This window comes from Anastrepha obliqua, chromosome 3 (assembly GCF_027943255.1).
Source record: "Anastrepha obliqua isolate idAnaObli1 chromosome 3, idAnaObli1_1.0, whole genome shotgun sequence".
NCBI classification, from domain to species: Eukaryota; Metazoa; Arthropoda; class Insecta; order Diptera; family Tephritidae; genus Anastrepha; species Anastrepha obliqua.
This window is the reverse complement of record NC_072894.1, coordinates 24668425-24685249: the sequence shown is the minus strand read 5'-3', so window position 1 is coordinate 24685249 and position 16825 is coordinate 24668425. Positions and strand designations below refer to the sequence as shown.

At 35.9% G+C, this 16825-nt stretch overlaps 1 protein-coding gene across 3 annotated transcripts in view; it reads right to left on the bottom strand.

Moving 5' to 3' along the window:
* Positions 1–381: 381 nt before the first annotated feature.
* Positions 382–16825, bottom strand: part of LOC129240246 (rab GTPase-activating protein 1-like) — a 28153-nt gene continuing 11709 nt past the window's right edge. For 2 of the 3 annotated variants that reach the window (XM_054875921.1, XM_054875920.1), the window contains exons 10-11: positions 15824–16291; positions 14822–15047 (exon numbers count right to left, since the gene is read on the bottom strand). In XM_054875921.1, the coding sequence (XP_054731896.1) occupies positions 14835–15047; positions 15824–16291 (681 nt within the window). In that variant the 3' untranslated portion in view covers positions 14822–14834. Of the gene's footprint in view, positions 514–14821; positions 15048–15823; positions 16292–16825 lie in introns of those variants that run through there. The other variant, XM_054875922.1, reaches the window with a different exon arrangement.

Genomic DNA, 16825 nt, shown 5'->3' with positions numbered 1-16825 from the left:
AATGGCTCTCAAATTGACCAGAAGCGAATCCGACGAATTATTCTCTTTGGACCATTTTGGAGAGCAAGGTCCAAACTAAAAGATTCACCAGCTTCGAGGCACTGAAAAAAGCCATTGTCCATGAGTGGGCCCAAAAAAACCTGCAAGTCACATTTGGGCAGCTTGCGATTCGTTTCTGGCCATAGTCTTAAGCCCATAGTCAAGGCAAAAGGTGGTCATATCGAGCAAAAGTAAATTTGTTCTTAATTTTGTATTATCTTCACAAATTTTTTACTTCGAATTGATTAAAAGTAATTTTCCAAACTAAATTTATGGTCTTTTTAATTAGTTACACTTCGAGTGCCGGACCCTGTAAGTAAGGACCACTCTTATTACTTCGTGATCGTCCTGCCACTGCCCATTTTCCATTTTACTTCGTCGCATTTCTTATTCTTGGGTTCATCGCCTGTACCAAATATGAGTAATTTTGCTTCGTTTATAGAGAGATCAGGGTTTTATCTTTTGGAAATTTTCCTACAAGGATTAGATGATAGAAATTAATACTTACAATTATTTTTTTTTGTTGTTGTTATTTATGAAATGTGAAGAACAAATAGCGAAATAATATAATTTTCGATTCTCATTTATATGGAATACATATTTACATCACGTTTTATTAGTCATCGTTGACTACAAAGAAGCATTCGAGTGAGCTACATATATGTTTGCCAGTTCCTACAAAGATGAAAACAGATGTCCAGGAAGTACTTGGGTTATGGAGGAATCACTTCGCACAACTGCTAAACGGTGGCAGTAGCAGTGCGAGTGCGATACTGTGAAGTTGAGTGCGATACTACAGTCGTGGACGACGGGTTAGTCATAACCCAACCCGACCTTAAAGATGTTCGAATAGCGATATCGCGGCTAAAATAAAGGGTTTTTCAATTGGCGCGGGTCGATTTTGGCGCCCTGTGGCAGCCATTTTGTTTTGGTGACATCTGTCAAACCTTTTGTTTATTATTCAGTTGTTTATGCCAAATCATCATGGCAAGTTACACGATTGAACAGCACGTTCAAATGATAAAACTTTATTATCAAAATGAGTGTTCATTAACGCAAACGTTGCGCGCATTGCGCCTATTTTTCGGTAGACGTGGTGGCCCTTCCAATTTCTTATGGCCCATATTAACCCATATGGACCTAGACGACATGTGGTTCCAGCAGGACGGCGCTACGTGCCACACAGCAAACGCCATTTTATTCCATTTCAACATCTACCCGCCCTTATTGAAAAACCCTTTATAATAAATCCAGAGGAGCCGACGGACTACCGGCAGAGCCATTCAAAGCTGGAGACGAAGAGCTAGCACACCGCATGCACCAGCTGCTCTGCAAAATATGGTCGGATGATTGCATGCCCAACGACTATAACTTAAGCGTATCCAATGCTCAAGAAGGGTGATTCTACAACCTGCGCAAATTACCGTGGGATTAGCCTTATTTACGTCACATACAAGGTCTTATCGAGCGTATTATGTGAAAGTCTAAGAACTGATTGGACATCATCAGTGCGGCTTCAGACCTGGTAAGTCTATTATCGACCAGATCTTCACGATACGCCAAATCCTGGAGAAAACCCACGAACGATAAATCGACACATATCACCTCTTAGTCGATTTCAAAGCTGCTTTCGATAACACAAACAGACCTCTATGCCGCTATGTCTAGCTTTGGTATCCTCGTAAAACTTATAGGGCTGCGTAAAATGACGTTGAGAAATCTATCAGGATCGGGAACGACCTCTCCGAGCCGTTCGATACCAAACGAGGTTTTAGACAAGGCGATCCCCTTTCGTGTGATTTCTTCAATCTCAAACTGGGAAAAATTATACGTGCTGCTGAGTTAAACCACTTTGGCACTATTTACTACAAAAGTGTCATGCTATTATATATTGATATTGTCGACCTGAACAGCTGCGCCGTATGCTCAGCGTACTCCAGTCTGAAGAAGGAAGCAGAAAAAGTTGGTCTTACGGTGGACGAGAGTAAAACAAAGTACATACTGGCAACATACAAGGCTTCCTCGCATCTTGGACAACACGTCACTGTTGACAATCGCTCAGACGTACTTTGAGCTCAGTAGGCAATTGACAAGTAGAGACCTCTCGCGAAAAACGAAAACAAAAGCCTAATCATCTCCCACCTTGTATATGGCGTAGAAGCTTGGACGATGACGACAACTGATGAGAGAGCACTGGGAGCGTTTTAGAGAAGAATTCTCCGAAAAATCGTTGGTCCTCTTCGCGTGGCCAAGAATGAGTTCCGTATCCGATGGAACAGTGGGTTGTATGAGCTATACCGAGATATGGGCATAGTAAAGCGTATTAAAATACAGCGGCGGGGCTGGCTTGGCCATGTTTTGAGAATGAACGAAAATGCTCCGGGAGGAAACTCACTGGTGGGCGACGAGGAAGAGGAAGATCCAATCTCTGGTGGCGAGATAAAGTGCCGCATAACCTGGTAACACTCGGTGTCATCAACTGGAACCAGCAAGCAGCGAATCGAGCTAGATAGCGCAATGTTTTAGATTTGGCCAAAAACGATATATGGTTGAAGTGCCATCTGAGCAAGCAAGCATATGTTTAATTTATTGGTAAAATCCATTAGTTAGAGGAAAATGCAAATCACACGCGTGCAAACTTCTCTACTAATTTTTCCTACCTTGGACCCGAGTATTTCCATCAACAGTGATCAGTGAAATGACTGAAGAAACTGTTCCTATTATTCGATTTTACATGTCCACAGGATCAACTGAATGGGAGTCACTTAAGAACCTTTTTTGTCACGGTGGTCGTGTAAAACTATCCCATTAAAAAATAAAATAAAAACCTTTTAGGTTATAAATTAATCATTAGAATCACCATTTTAGGCTGTATGAAATATGTACAAGATGACGTCCAAAATAAACAAGACTGAGATAAAAGAGAAACGACAGGAGCTTTGTTCTGATAACTTCCGAGTTTATTTATTCAAAATAGTCCCTTCAGGATGTCGGTACAAGCCTTTTGGATGACCTCTACGGACGCAAAATGTTTTCCTTGCATGGCCAAATGTAACTATCCGAATAGGTAGAAGTCACATGGCGCCATACCAGGCGAACACGGTGAGTGATTGATGGTTAAAACGCGATTTCTAGTCAAAAAGCTGGCCCCTTCGCGATATTCACGACGAATTCGTCGAATACGATGCAACAAACGCTTCAGAACGCCAACATAGAAAATTGCACGGTTTGGTCCATTGGCACGAACTCCTTGTGGACAATTACCTTGGAATCGTAACAACAAATGAGCATCGATTTGATTTTTAACTTCTCCAAACGCGATTTATTGGGTGGTGGCTCGTGTGGAGCCTCCCTCTCGGCACTTTGACGCTTAGTTTCAGGTTCATGTTGGAAACATTACGTTTCATCACCAGTTAAAATGTTGTAAAGGAAATTCTCGACTTTTCTCGCCTCTTTAATGAGATCTTTCGAATGTTCAATTCTGAGCAATTTTTTGTCCTCAGTTAACTTGTGCGGAATGAAACGTGCACGGACCTTTTGTAAGCCCAAATGATCAGTTAAAATGCGATAAATCGATGTTTTGGAGTTACTCAACTCCAATTCCATGAATTTCAACGATGATTTCGGTGATGAATTTGATATTAGCTCTTTGTTCAAAACTCATTTTTGCACCGATGACACTAACATACTGACGCAATAACTTCGCTTCCACCGAAAGTCACCAACCGAATGTCACCAAACTTTCACTGGAAGTCTGCTAGGGATGTAACTTCCAACGCACTAACTAATTAAGAAGATGGTGCCATCAAAAACATTTTTATGACGCCAGTCTTGTTTATTTTGGACTTCACCTCATATGTAATTTTTCATTTCTTGTTCTTTTGTTGTGCTGAAGTCAACTCTGGTTCACGTGCATGCATCGGACAATAATTTTGCCTCTGTAGGTATTACTTATTTAAAAATAGAACTGCATGTCGATAGAAATGAAACTAATATTTTACAATTTTATATATGTATGTATGTATATACGTTTGAGAATTTTATTCATCGTCATTAATACTAAATAAATGCATACATACATACGTCGGTTAATTTGCGTACATATGTTGCTATGACTTCACGTAATAAGTACTTCGAATTAAAGAGGCGTGAATATTGCGCAGCGCTGTGAATATATGTATGTATATATTTTATATAAACTGTTCCATATATGAATCACATACATATGCAATAGGATTACTTATTTTATTTGTTTGTTTGTTTGTTTATTTCAAGCATTGATAACACCATGCAACACATTGAGAAAATATATATTGTACATTTATGTATGAATAGAGGTTTGTCATGTTGAATCGTTCTCGGAGTTTTACCTCTGCTTGCCGAGAGAACATACATTCATACTTATTTGAGAAATATTAAAACATATGGTGTATATATTTATATATACAGTAGGTTCTGTTTTTATGCGGCTTTTTTTTATGCGGTTTTGAAATAGTGCGGTTTTTTTTTAAATTACAAAATGCATGTCGACCTATCGGGAATTGTACATGTACACAAAATTCTAAACCAGCTAAGCAAAAACTCATCACAGATTCATGCGGTCTATGGAACGTATCTATAGTTATAATATGGGACTAGTGCCCTTTTTTATGCGATTTTATTACATTATTTCAGATTTATGCGGTTTTAGCATTTGAAACGTATCTATAGTTTTACTATAGAACTAGTAGCTTTTTTTATGCTGTTTTTTTTTATGCTGTTTCTTGCGGAACGTATCTACCGCATAAAAACAGAACCTACTGTACAGTAGGTTCTGTTTTTATGCGGCTTTTTTTTATGCGGTTTTGAAATAGTGCGGTTTTTTTTTTTAATTAAAAAATACATGTCGACCTATCGGGAATTGTACATATAAACAAGATTCTAAACCAGCTAAGCAAAAACTCATCACAGATTACATCAGAAATGCTAACCCCACAAGTATGGAACCGCCTGCATAACTATCTAGGTCAGACGTGTACATTTCCTCAAGTGACGGAAGTGATTTTACGCCAAATCCTAAACGAATGCGCAACATGCGGGTATTGTCTGATTCTATTTCTGACAATGTAAATTTATTATTCGATTCTGACGTTTCTTAAATAAAGATATAATTTTCAAAAATACAATTTTTTGTTTATGCGATTTTATTTAATTATTTCAGATTCATGCGGTCTATGGAACGTATCTATAGTTATAATATGGGACTAGTGCCCTTTTTTATGCGATTTTATTACATTATTTCAGATTTATGCGGTTTTAGCACTTTGAAACGTATCTATAATTTTACTATAGAACTAGTAGCTTTTTTTATGCTGTTTTTTTTTATGCTGTTTCTTGCGGAACGTATCTACCGCATAAAAACAGAACCTACTGTATATTATTTGATATTTTTTTCTTGGCGAAATTTCATTAAACAGAAAATGTTGACGGGGTATTCATCTAAATTTTCGCTCTCGTAAAAAAATGACTACAAGGTGTAAGCGATCTGGTAAAATTAAATGAAAGCCTAAAATTTAGCGGTGGTATCACTAACACTATCTACCCACCGCTCGATAAGGCATGCACGATTATATACCTACATATTTAAAATCGAATCTGCGAAAGGAAACGTATAAAAAACAGGCATCCCCCCGGATCAAACATCTTACGTGTAAATATATAGGGTTATTCTATAGGTGCGTTTCAACTTTTTTCCGATAGGGAGGGCGAACGACGCAATATTTTTTATTTTTCGCTTGTGATTTGTAAACTTCATTAGTATACATTTCATCATGGAACGCTACACACTTGAGCAACGATTACAAATCGTGCAAATTTTTTATGAAAATAATCGTTCTGTTACTGCTACTTTAAGAGCATTGCGGCCATTTTACGGTCCATTTAACAAGCCGTCCCGTTTTGGGGTTATGTGAAGTCATTGGTCTACAGTAATAAGCCGGCGACGATTTGTGAGCTCAGAGCCAATATTGAACGCGAAATTGCTGGAATATATGTTCAAACTCGATAATAAAAAAAAAATTAGTTAAAAAAGTCAAACCGTTTGTGTTTTATTCAAAAAAGTTCAAAAGTTGAAGCGCTCTTACTGAAAAACCCTATATATCTTTAAATATTAATAGTAACTAGATCTGCAAAAAATTTAGGTCTAAGACTAACCAGACTTCGAAAACAGGTTCGTTGTCGAGATGAATGAAAGTTTGAAAATTTCGAATACAGATTTCTATGTTTGGTTGAAGTTTACGGGCAAAAAAATCCAAACTTTACACTATCAAATTCCTATGGAAAATCGGAACCTTCTTCCCAAAATTCACAGCCGTAGCCGAATGAGTTGGTGCCTGACTACCAGTGCCGAAGTTAGAATCTTCGGACGTTACGCACAAAATTATATATATATATATATGTATATATATATAATTGACGCGTACACCCTTTCTGGGTGTTTGGCTGAGCCCCTCCTATTTGTGGCGTGTTTTTACAGTTTTAAGCTAACTCCGAACAGAAATATATTTTTTTTATGATGAGCTTTTTCATGGCAGAAATACACTCGGAGGTTTGCCATTGCCTACCGAGGGCGACCGTTATTAGAAAAAACTTTTTCTTCATTTTGGTGTTTCACCCAGATACGAACCTACGCTCTTTCACACAATATTATAGAAACAGTTTTTCCTAACAGCGGTCACTCCTCGCCAGATAATGGAAAACCTCCGAGTATATTTCTGCCATGAAAAAACTCCCCATAAAAATTCATCTGCCTATCGGAGGCAGTGCAAAACTCCTTTACACCAGAAATGGGAAGAGGAGCTCGGCCAAACACCGAATAAAGTGTGTAAGATCGGTTATAGGTATGCTTAACTTTAACATTTCTTTTCCAATTTACTCCACAGAAATATGTGAAAACGAAATTTTTAATGGATTTTTTTTTTGCAAATTGAAAATTTTATGATTTATTAATAGCAATTAATTTGGTACCTCATTTAGTTCTATTAATCAACAATTCCGTCAAATATTACCCATTTTACTGGACTTAGTTTCTGTGACCGATTTTATTGGGTTGGGGAATAAGTTCGTAGCGTTTTTACCGTAGACTTTTATTTAAACAAAAAACAATAATTATATCAATAAGTTTAACAATTCTATATTCGCCGTTGCTGTTTATAACGTCTTCCCACCTCTCAACCAATTTGTTGATGCCGTTCCGCCAAAAATCGCCTGTTCTTGTATCACAGAAGTTGTTGAGCCAGTTTTTAGGAGCCTCTTTGTTTTCGAAAGTAACGCCCTTCATATGGTCTGGCAGGGAACGGAAAAGATGGTAATCGGTCGGTGCAAGGTCTGGAGAATACGGTTGAAGGACCTCCCATTCGAGCTCTTGGAGTGCGGCTTTGACGACTTGTGCAACATGAGGCCTGGCGTTGTCGTGAAGGGGTATGGTTTGACCATGTCGATCAGGTCTTTTCAGTTGAATAGCCTCATTCACGCAATGTAGCTGGGCAATATAGAGCTCCTTGGGGACCGTGGCATTCTTTTGGATCGTTTCCCAGTGCATCATGCCCTCGTAGACCTACCAAACACATATCATGATCTTCTTTGGATAAAGATACGGCTTGACTCTCGGCTTTGGCGTATTTCCTTATGCCACCGACTACTTTTTTTCTTCATATTGATGTATATACAATATATGTACCATTTCTCATCTCCTGTGACAATTCGGTACAAAAAGCGCTGCTTATGACCGTGTGTTGCCCGATGGCGGGCTAAGAAGCAATTTGAAGGCGACTTTCTTTTCGTTGAGCTCGTGAGGCACCCAGGCTCCCAATTTCCCATTGAATGAAGGTTATTGAGAATCGTTTTATGATCGCAATCCATTTTTTCCTGCCAATTCACGACTGGTTTGCCGACCTTTCTCCTTCAAAAGTGATTTGAGTCGTTCTTTATCGAATTCAGAAGACCTTCCGCTATGGGACGTGTCATCGACGTCAAAGTCGTCATTTTTGAACTTTACAAACTATTTCCGTACTCTAGACTCGCCTACGACACCTTTTCCACACACGTCGCAAATGTTCCAGGCTGCTTCAGCAACTTTTTGACCTCGGCGAAAAGCAAAGCGTGGCAGGTGTCGAAAATGTTGATTTTTGCCTCCAGGGTATTCCATTTCTAAGCCTCAAAACTAATAAACAATTAAATAACTCAAACACACAATTAATATAGTTTTATAAAGCAGAAAGAGCTCTATCGAATGAATACTTTTACCCTTTGCCAAACAGCAAACAAATCGTTGTAAAATAAAAGATAATATTAACTTATTCCCCAACCCAATACATAGAAATTAGGTAGTCACTTTCTTGGACAAAATAAAAATTGGTTATTTGTTAACCACCACTAATTATATATTGTAGATACCTTCATTCTTTAGCGTACTCATAGAGGGACAAAGCTATTAAAGATCCAAATAATTGGTCTTAAGGCAAAAGTTACCACCCTGCAATTTTAAAACTGCTCCCTCACACAACCTAATCGTACTCTCCCGAATTAGCTCTTTTCGACTTTTTTCTGTTTCTAAATTTAAGGATGGCTCGGTGCTAAGAGATTTGTGTTATCGTTGATTTGGAGTGCATCGAAAAGTTAAATAAACGTTTAGTGAAATGTTCGAAATAAAACATTTTTTAGAACATTCTTATTTCAGCTTTCAGAGACTTATTGATTCATCAGCGTGGATTTATTGGGCATCTATATTTGTCCTGCCTAATTTGAAACTGCGCTGCCTTGTGACCTTTTTTAAATGGTATAGTAGGTATATTCGTCAGTTTTCTATAGTAAATCGAACCTACGTTCTCTCTGTGAATTCCGAATGGTAGTCACGCACCAACCCATTCGCTACGGCGGCCGCGACAGAGGTATCTGCCTCACTAAAAAACATTACCAAGTGCAGCCTAAGCATCTCATGATCTATTTCATTCCATCGATACAACTACGTCTAGAAACTCAGCGAAAATAGGCATTAACGTGTTCCAACGATATCAGTAACCACAGACATTTGGATTTCAATTGAAATTTGCTAACCAAATTGCGCTATTATAAATTTAGAAGACTATTTGCCCTTCAGATAGCCACCATCTCCACTTGAAAGGCGGGCAGATCTCCATTGAAATAATTTTTAAATGTTCTAATATTCCGTTCATTATTTTTGTGTTGCATCGTGCTGTTAGATAGATTTTTATGAAGCCATGCATCGCACTAAAGCTTATTACTAATGCAATTGAGTATTTTATATGTACGAGTTTATACCAAGTAAATACTTAATTTGTATATAAAACACACGCATACAATTGCTTTGTATTATTTTTTACCCCAACTCACTCTTGATTTGTTTATCAAGTTTTAAATATATTAATATATATAATATTTATAAGCATCGGGTGTTTTTGTAAGAGCTTGAGAACATCAAATGATAATAAAAAGAAATAACAGAAATATTGTTGGAATGAATTTTAATTATTATAATCTTGTAGATAATTTCATAGCCCAAATTTTTGACTACTTTTCCCAATAAATCTGAATAATAAATCTATAAGCCAAATAAGCAAAATGCGAACCAAACAATGTCAATTTGGCTTCAATTCTTGCACGAGCTGCATTTTATAGGAGGACAAAGGCCAAAAAGTTGAGAAGGACGACGAATCGACATTTCAGTGTCTTCTTCAACACTTTGCTCCAAAGACTTCGCAACCAGATTTAATTTCTTCAAAGTAAATTTCCACAAATTAGCAGCGTTGTGGAATTCATCTGGCATTAAAAAATTCATGATGACGTGCCAAACCTTACTGAGCAGAAATGTCAGCACAGTATGCCATTCTCAGCTGTCACACCATATGTTATCGATATCGATAGTTCCCATAAAAAAAAAAAAATACCAGTCTAACGGTTAGACGCGATAGAAGTGAAACCTTACGTAAAACAAACTGAGAGAGAATGAGACGAAAGCAGCATTAGGGGCGGGATAATTATAGTTTCATTATAATATTGCTATAAAGTTCATATTTTATTTTCTTCATTTTATTATTATTCATCCCCAATGTTTTCAATTTCAACAAATGATACGAGTGGCTTATGATAGCTAAAATATGATACAAATGCTTTGGTTTCGATGTTGTCAACATATCTTTGAAATACCGCGTCAATTGTTGTTCTTGATCGTGTTGTCGATTTAGTTCGATTGTTACACATTTTTAAATTGAATGTTGTATTGAGAAAGTCAATTGAAGGAACCGCTGTGTCCAATGCAAAATTTACGTTAAAATCGCCACTTAAAATCATTGGAACTTTACCGTAATCTTTTCTAAGTATCCGCGATACTTCTGGTGTATACTTTATTAAATTTTCGTGAATGAATTCCGTGATGCTATTTATTAATTTTTTTTTCTGTCGATATTCACGACACTTTTCTGCATTATTTTTCGGCATAATTGCGGTAAATATTTAAAAATGAAAATATTTACGAATATAAAAATACACACGCGGTTGCTATTATGAGCGTCCCCAGCAAAACCTGCGTGACCGAAACTCTAACACAATTACATTTTTTTGAATGTTACAAACACATATGCACGCAGGTTTTGCTGGGGCGTGACCGAAACTCTAACACAATTACACATATGCACTCGTATTTGTTTGAAAATCGACTTTTTTTTTTGGTTCTCCGTCACCTTTGGAAAATGTGTAAACAGTAAGCAAACTTTATTCATATATTTTTCCTCATTTTTGCATCAGTAAAATTAAACAAACGCCGTAGCCGAATGGGCTGGTGCGTGACTACTATTCAGAATTCACAGAGAGAACGTCAGTTCGAATCTCGGTGAAAACACCAAAATTAAGGAAAACTATTTTTCTAATAGCGCTCACCCCTCAGCAGGCAATGGCAAAACAAAGAGTGTATTTCTGCCATGAAAAAAGCTCCTCATAAACATATCATAAAATAAAATAAAATAAAATAACTGTATAAAAAAAATTTTTTTCTTGTGATTCGAACCAAGGATTTTGGATCGGAAGCTCACATTGCTAGTCGCTCGGCTACCGCGCCATGCTGTCGGCGCTGGCCTAAAAGTTATTTAGTTCGTCGCTACGTTTATATCAACATATGTATAATATAACGCTTCGTAGCCAAGAGGGTCGCTTTTTCGTTTCACTTTTTCTCAAATCACTCCCAACGATTCTAAAGAAGTTTTCACTTCAAAATATAAAAAAATAATTGGCGCGTACACTTCTGTTAGGTGTTTGGCCGAGCTCCTCCTCCTATTTGTGGTGTGCGTATTGATGTTGTTCCACAAATAGAGGGGCCTACAGTTTCAAGCCGACTCCGAACGGCAGATATTTTTATGAGGAGCTTTTTCATGGCAGAAATACACTCGGAGGTTTGCCATTGCCTGCCGAGGGGCGACCGCTATTAGAAAAATGATTTTATTGATTTTGCTTTCACCGAGATTCGAACCAACGACCTCTCAGTGAATTCCGAATGGTGATCACGCACCAACCCATTCGGCTACGGCGGCCGTTCTCATAGAGCTAAAAAAAAAACACCCGATATATGCATGTATTTTTATAATTGCCTGTTTATGCTATAGAGTTCCAACAATTACCGCTCGCTTATAATTTTACTTTTAAGTATTTCTCCAAGATTTCTCTTATTCAAAGTACACCAAATTATTCCGTCTCAAATATGTATGTAGGTATAAGTGCAAATAAAATGCTAAAAATGGCGGAATATCGCTAACAAAAATTAATATTGCTAGATTGATTTTAGTTTCACTCATCTTAACGATAAACCGCTATTGATCTACGACCAATCCGCGCTAAACGAAATAAGGGATCATTAACACACCATTCGCTTTGGAGTAGGAGTACTAAGCAAAAGCGACTTATTTTCTTCCGTGAAGGTGTGATATTCACTGATAGTTCAAATTTCGAGCGAGAAAGAAAGAACGAAGTGTAAAAACAAAAATATAACTAAAAGAAATTTGTATTTGAACCAACCTTTATATTATGCGCACTTGTTTCACAGTTTCTTCTACCATTGAAATGCTTCATAGATCGAAGCTTGAAACGTAACACTCGTAAGTTTTTATACATGTATGTTGCGCACTTTGGGTTTAGGAATTTTCACAAAACAAATTCATAACAATTCAATAAGAATACAAAATCTGTATAAATGTAAAAATCTGTAAATCATAAAAGCTTCAAGGCGAAAAACATATTTTTGTCTTTGTTGAAAACAAATGTTTTTCTTAAAATTATTGATTCCTTTCGAATTTGATGAAGAATAATATTTTGGAAATTTCGCGTCATGCATATTTTTTCCCTGTGAAATGTAATATATAATATTAACAGTAAACCAAAAAAAAAAAAAAACTTGAACGCCAAGGAGTTTTAGCTTTGACATTTCTTTCCTCTAAAACCATTTAAACGTTGCAAACCAAAACAATTACTTTTTGAGAAGCCGATTGAGTCCAATAATTTTTAAAATTGCTTGGTAGTCCAATATGTTCATTATTTCGTCGACGAAAACAAGATTACCCACACCTTTAAAAAAAATTTTTTTCATAAAATGTTAATATAATCCTTTAATATATCAAAAAAATTTTAGAACGAAAATTTAAGTATTTCATATATTATAGATCGTCAACCGTGACAACTCTATTCTTTGCGTTCGACCGCTGGGAGAGGTATAGTGACGTTGCCGACTATAGACGCGTTTTTCTCAAAATATTTTTCGAATTGGCGTACACGATAACTCGATAAGTTATTGACCGATCTCCCTGAAATTTTGCACACATCTTTTTTATGATATTACTTTCTATGTGAATTTACAATTCGATAATTTTTCGAAAAAATAATTTTTCGAAGCAAAAATAGCCCCAAAATTCATTTTTTTGTTTTTGAAGCATTTTAATCCGCGATTTTTTTTTTTCATTTTTCTTTAATTCATATAGAAATGATGACATTAGTAAACAAAAAAATTTTTGGTTTTTTTGTATTCAGGCACTGACGCCGATGTTACAATTCCCGCCGATTGAGAAGCCCCGCTGCGACCTTCCGCCATTTTAAATTATTAAAATAAAAATAAAAAATTTTTATTATTTTAATCTATAAATAAACTGTATGCCATTTTTGAAAAAAATATATTGACTTCTTCATTTTAAATAATTTTAATGACAGGTATGTTTACAGGTATACGATATAAAAACATGCAACCCCACAACACGCAAATTATAGCGGATACAAATAAAGTTGCTTACCAAATAAATGCATTTAAGTGTTGCCAGCGCAAGTGTGCAACTCTTTTTTGGTCCTCGGAAAACGAGTTACTTTAAGTTTTGGGTAGTCAATGAATTTTTGAAAATAAATTTTTTCTACTACACTAATTTATTTCTTTTTATTTAATTGAAGGAGAATAAAATAGCTATTTAGTTACTTTTGGTTGCAACTTTAAAGTTTAACCCTTTAGGGACGAGTGTCGGCATATAGCCGCCCAAGCCGTTTTACCGTTGCGCACGCAAGTCGGCATTTAGCCGTCCAAATTAGTTCGTAGCTGTAAGGCTGGCGACGTCTATCGTTCTGAGCCATAAGACACGCATAGGTATAGTAAAAGAGTCACGTTTTCATTCAAATACATTAGGGGCCATTAGCGATGAAGTCTTATCTTCCTTATAATGTAAACTCACGATGTGAGACGACGGTAGAGTCAGAACGAATTTCAATTCTTCGATTCAATCTCTCAGGGTCTCTGCCAGAGGAACCATCAGGCTTTTTATATATTTTATATTTCATTCTACGCATGATGGCTAAGCGATCTAGAGATGATACAGTAGATAGTGACAGTTCTCACGAATATTACTTGGAATCTGATAAGACGGAAGATGACGGCATTACGTCGTCAATTTGAACGATACCGCACAATGCCGATATATAAAACGTATACATAAATATAACCAAACTTCTTTTTGTTTTTTTTTTTTCAATTTGTTTGTTTATAATTATTTATATTATTGTATAATATTATGATTTTATGAAATTTTTTTCTTGTATTAAATAAAGCCTTAGTTTTTATAACGTTCAACGTATTTATTTTCATTACTGCGCACTTCATTACCGCTCGTCCTCAGCGATGCTCGCCCGCCAAGCGGCTCCCTCTCCAAAGGGTTAAATGGTTTTAGAGATAATGCATGTCAAAGACAAAACCCTTTGGTGTACAAGTTTTTTTTTTGGGTTCACTGTATGTATGTATTTAAGTATGTATTTATTACTTTTAACATATTTTACTTAAAAACTAATTTCGCTTATTTTAGAAAATGAATGTATTTCAATCGAAAAGCCAAAATTGTATGTTTTGCAGGGTTTCGCGTAATTCTGCAAACATTATTGTGAAGAAAAAAATTGTATCAGGTAATATCTAGGAATAAAATATTTGCTAAAAAAAATGTTGCAATTGCATTTTCTATATGCACAACCCTCCCTCTCTGCATGTAAATATGTATGTACCTATGTACATACTTATGTATGTATGTCTGTTATACCTTTGATAATTTATAATGACCAATGTCGTTTCATATTGTGATTCTTGTTGTTATATGCATACTTGCATGTATATGTATATGTACATTTAAATTTATGTAGGTATGTATGCTAAAATTAAGCATATATTTATGTATATTTCAAATGAATGCCTTTAAATAAATTTAAATGTTTTTTTTTCAAATCTGCGTCGATATTTAAGTTGATGGTTGTAGGTGTTGCCGAAAGTGATCAGCCACGCCGACGCCAACATTCACACTAGCACTTGCACCAACACCAATCGCACGCCCTGCACTGTTCTCCAACGGCACGACAATGTTACGCAAACTATCAATACTATTGCGAAGTTTGACTGTCTGTAACTTTGCTGGCAATTTCGGTGAGCCTCCCACTGAAAAGGCTTTAAACTCCTACAAAACGATAAGCATTTAAAAACAAGACAATTTAAATGCATTGTAAATCCAATTTGTTTTTTGTTTATATTTTTAATGTGTGAAAACATTTTTCAATTAAGCCAAAATTGTGTACAAAAAAAACTTTGAAAAAATCGTATTGTAATCACAATATTGTATCGGATTCGTATGTATTTATGTATGTATGGTATGTATGTACTAACTACTGAATGCATTAAACTAAAATATATTTGTATATTAAGAAAACAATGGAGCTAAAAATAACATCAAAATAATTCCAATTTTAATATGTATGTATATAAAACCGTGTTTGCACATAAGTACATAAATACTCATTAAATGATGCAAACAAGGTATGCTGCTTCGAATGAAACGAGCATTAAGGTATTTTAGTAGAAGAAACGCAACGTAAAAGGTAAATTCGAGCTTAACTTACAAGCAGAGTTACATATAAAATTTGTGTTACTGAATAAAAGTAAAGATTGCAAATAAACTTTTTTTTGTTTATAATTTCAAAAGAAATAAGTGAAATAGATTTGAATGAATGAATGAATCGATATTTGGTGCTATCTTATTTATGTACGTTTTATATTGTCATGTGATGAAAAAAATTATAAATTTAAGCGACATCATTAAAACTATTATTATATAGGTATGTATGAAGGCATATTAGTTCATACTGGCGCTTCAAACAAGACTTTTGGAAAATTATATTGAAAACAATAAAACCAATCAATAGCTTGCACATATATTTTATACCCTCTTCAAGATACCTGATTACTGCTAGGCGAGTTCGTTTCGCTACCAGCCGCTGATGCACTAGCAGATGCATGTTGCGTATATGATTGGAATGTTGGCAATGCGGCGTCGCGACTGCTCCGTGTTGTTACCTTCTCTTGTAAGGAATTGAGCGTTTTAGATAGCCACGGTTGCCAACTGTTGCGGTTGGAATGCATTTCAGCATTGATGGCGTTCAATTGATGATGCAAATCTTGATTGCGGCATTCAGCTTCAACATGTGCCAACTTTGCTTGCGCCAATTCTAGCTCAAGCTCACGTATACGTTGTGTAGCTACATTTATTGGATCCAGTGGACCAAGTGGAGCATCTATGGCTTGCTTGTTGCAGCCTCGTTGCGTGGATTTAACGCTGCTGCTTCTGGTTGTCAGCGTCGGTAGTTTTACACTGTGGTCAGTATTCTCCATTTGTTGTACACAATTCTTGCACTTGGAAACGATATTCTACGGGAGAATAAATGTTATTTTACTTAAGGCGATGTGGTAAATTGATTTATTTAAAATCGACTTAATTAACTTAGAGCTGCGTTAATTTTTTATTTTATTCTTCTTTTAACACGTTGGCTGCCACGTCGCACGTTTTCATGCGACACCTAAATGTTACCCTGAGGCCACGTCGCACAATTTCATGCGACACGTAAATGTTACCCTGAGGCCACGTCACACATTTTGTACATTTTAATATGGAATTTTACATATAATTTGGATTCTCTGGCCTGTGGTGAACATTTTGGTGTATTTCCCATGGCCGTTGTGTATTTTTAAAGGTGTTTTTTTGGATAATAAAAAAGTTGTAAATTAAAATTTGTCTTTTTATTAATTCTTTTAAAAATTAATTCATTTATGAACAAAACAAATATAAAAATATATATGCATGTAAATTCAAATGGAAATCAGTAGAAAAACAAAAAAATTAAAATTAAAAATTCAATTTTTTAATGGAGATCAGTGCAAAAATTTATTTTTCTGGTGGGAATA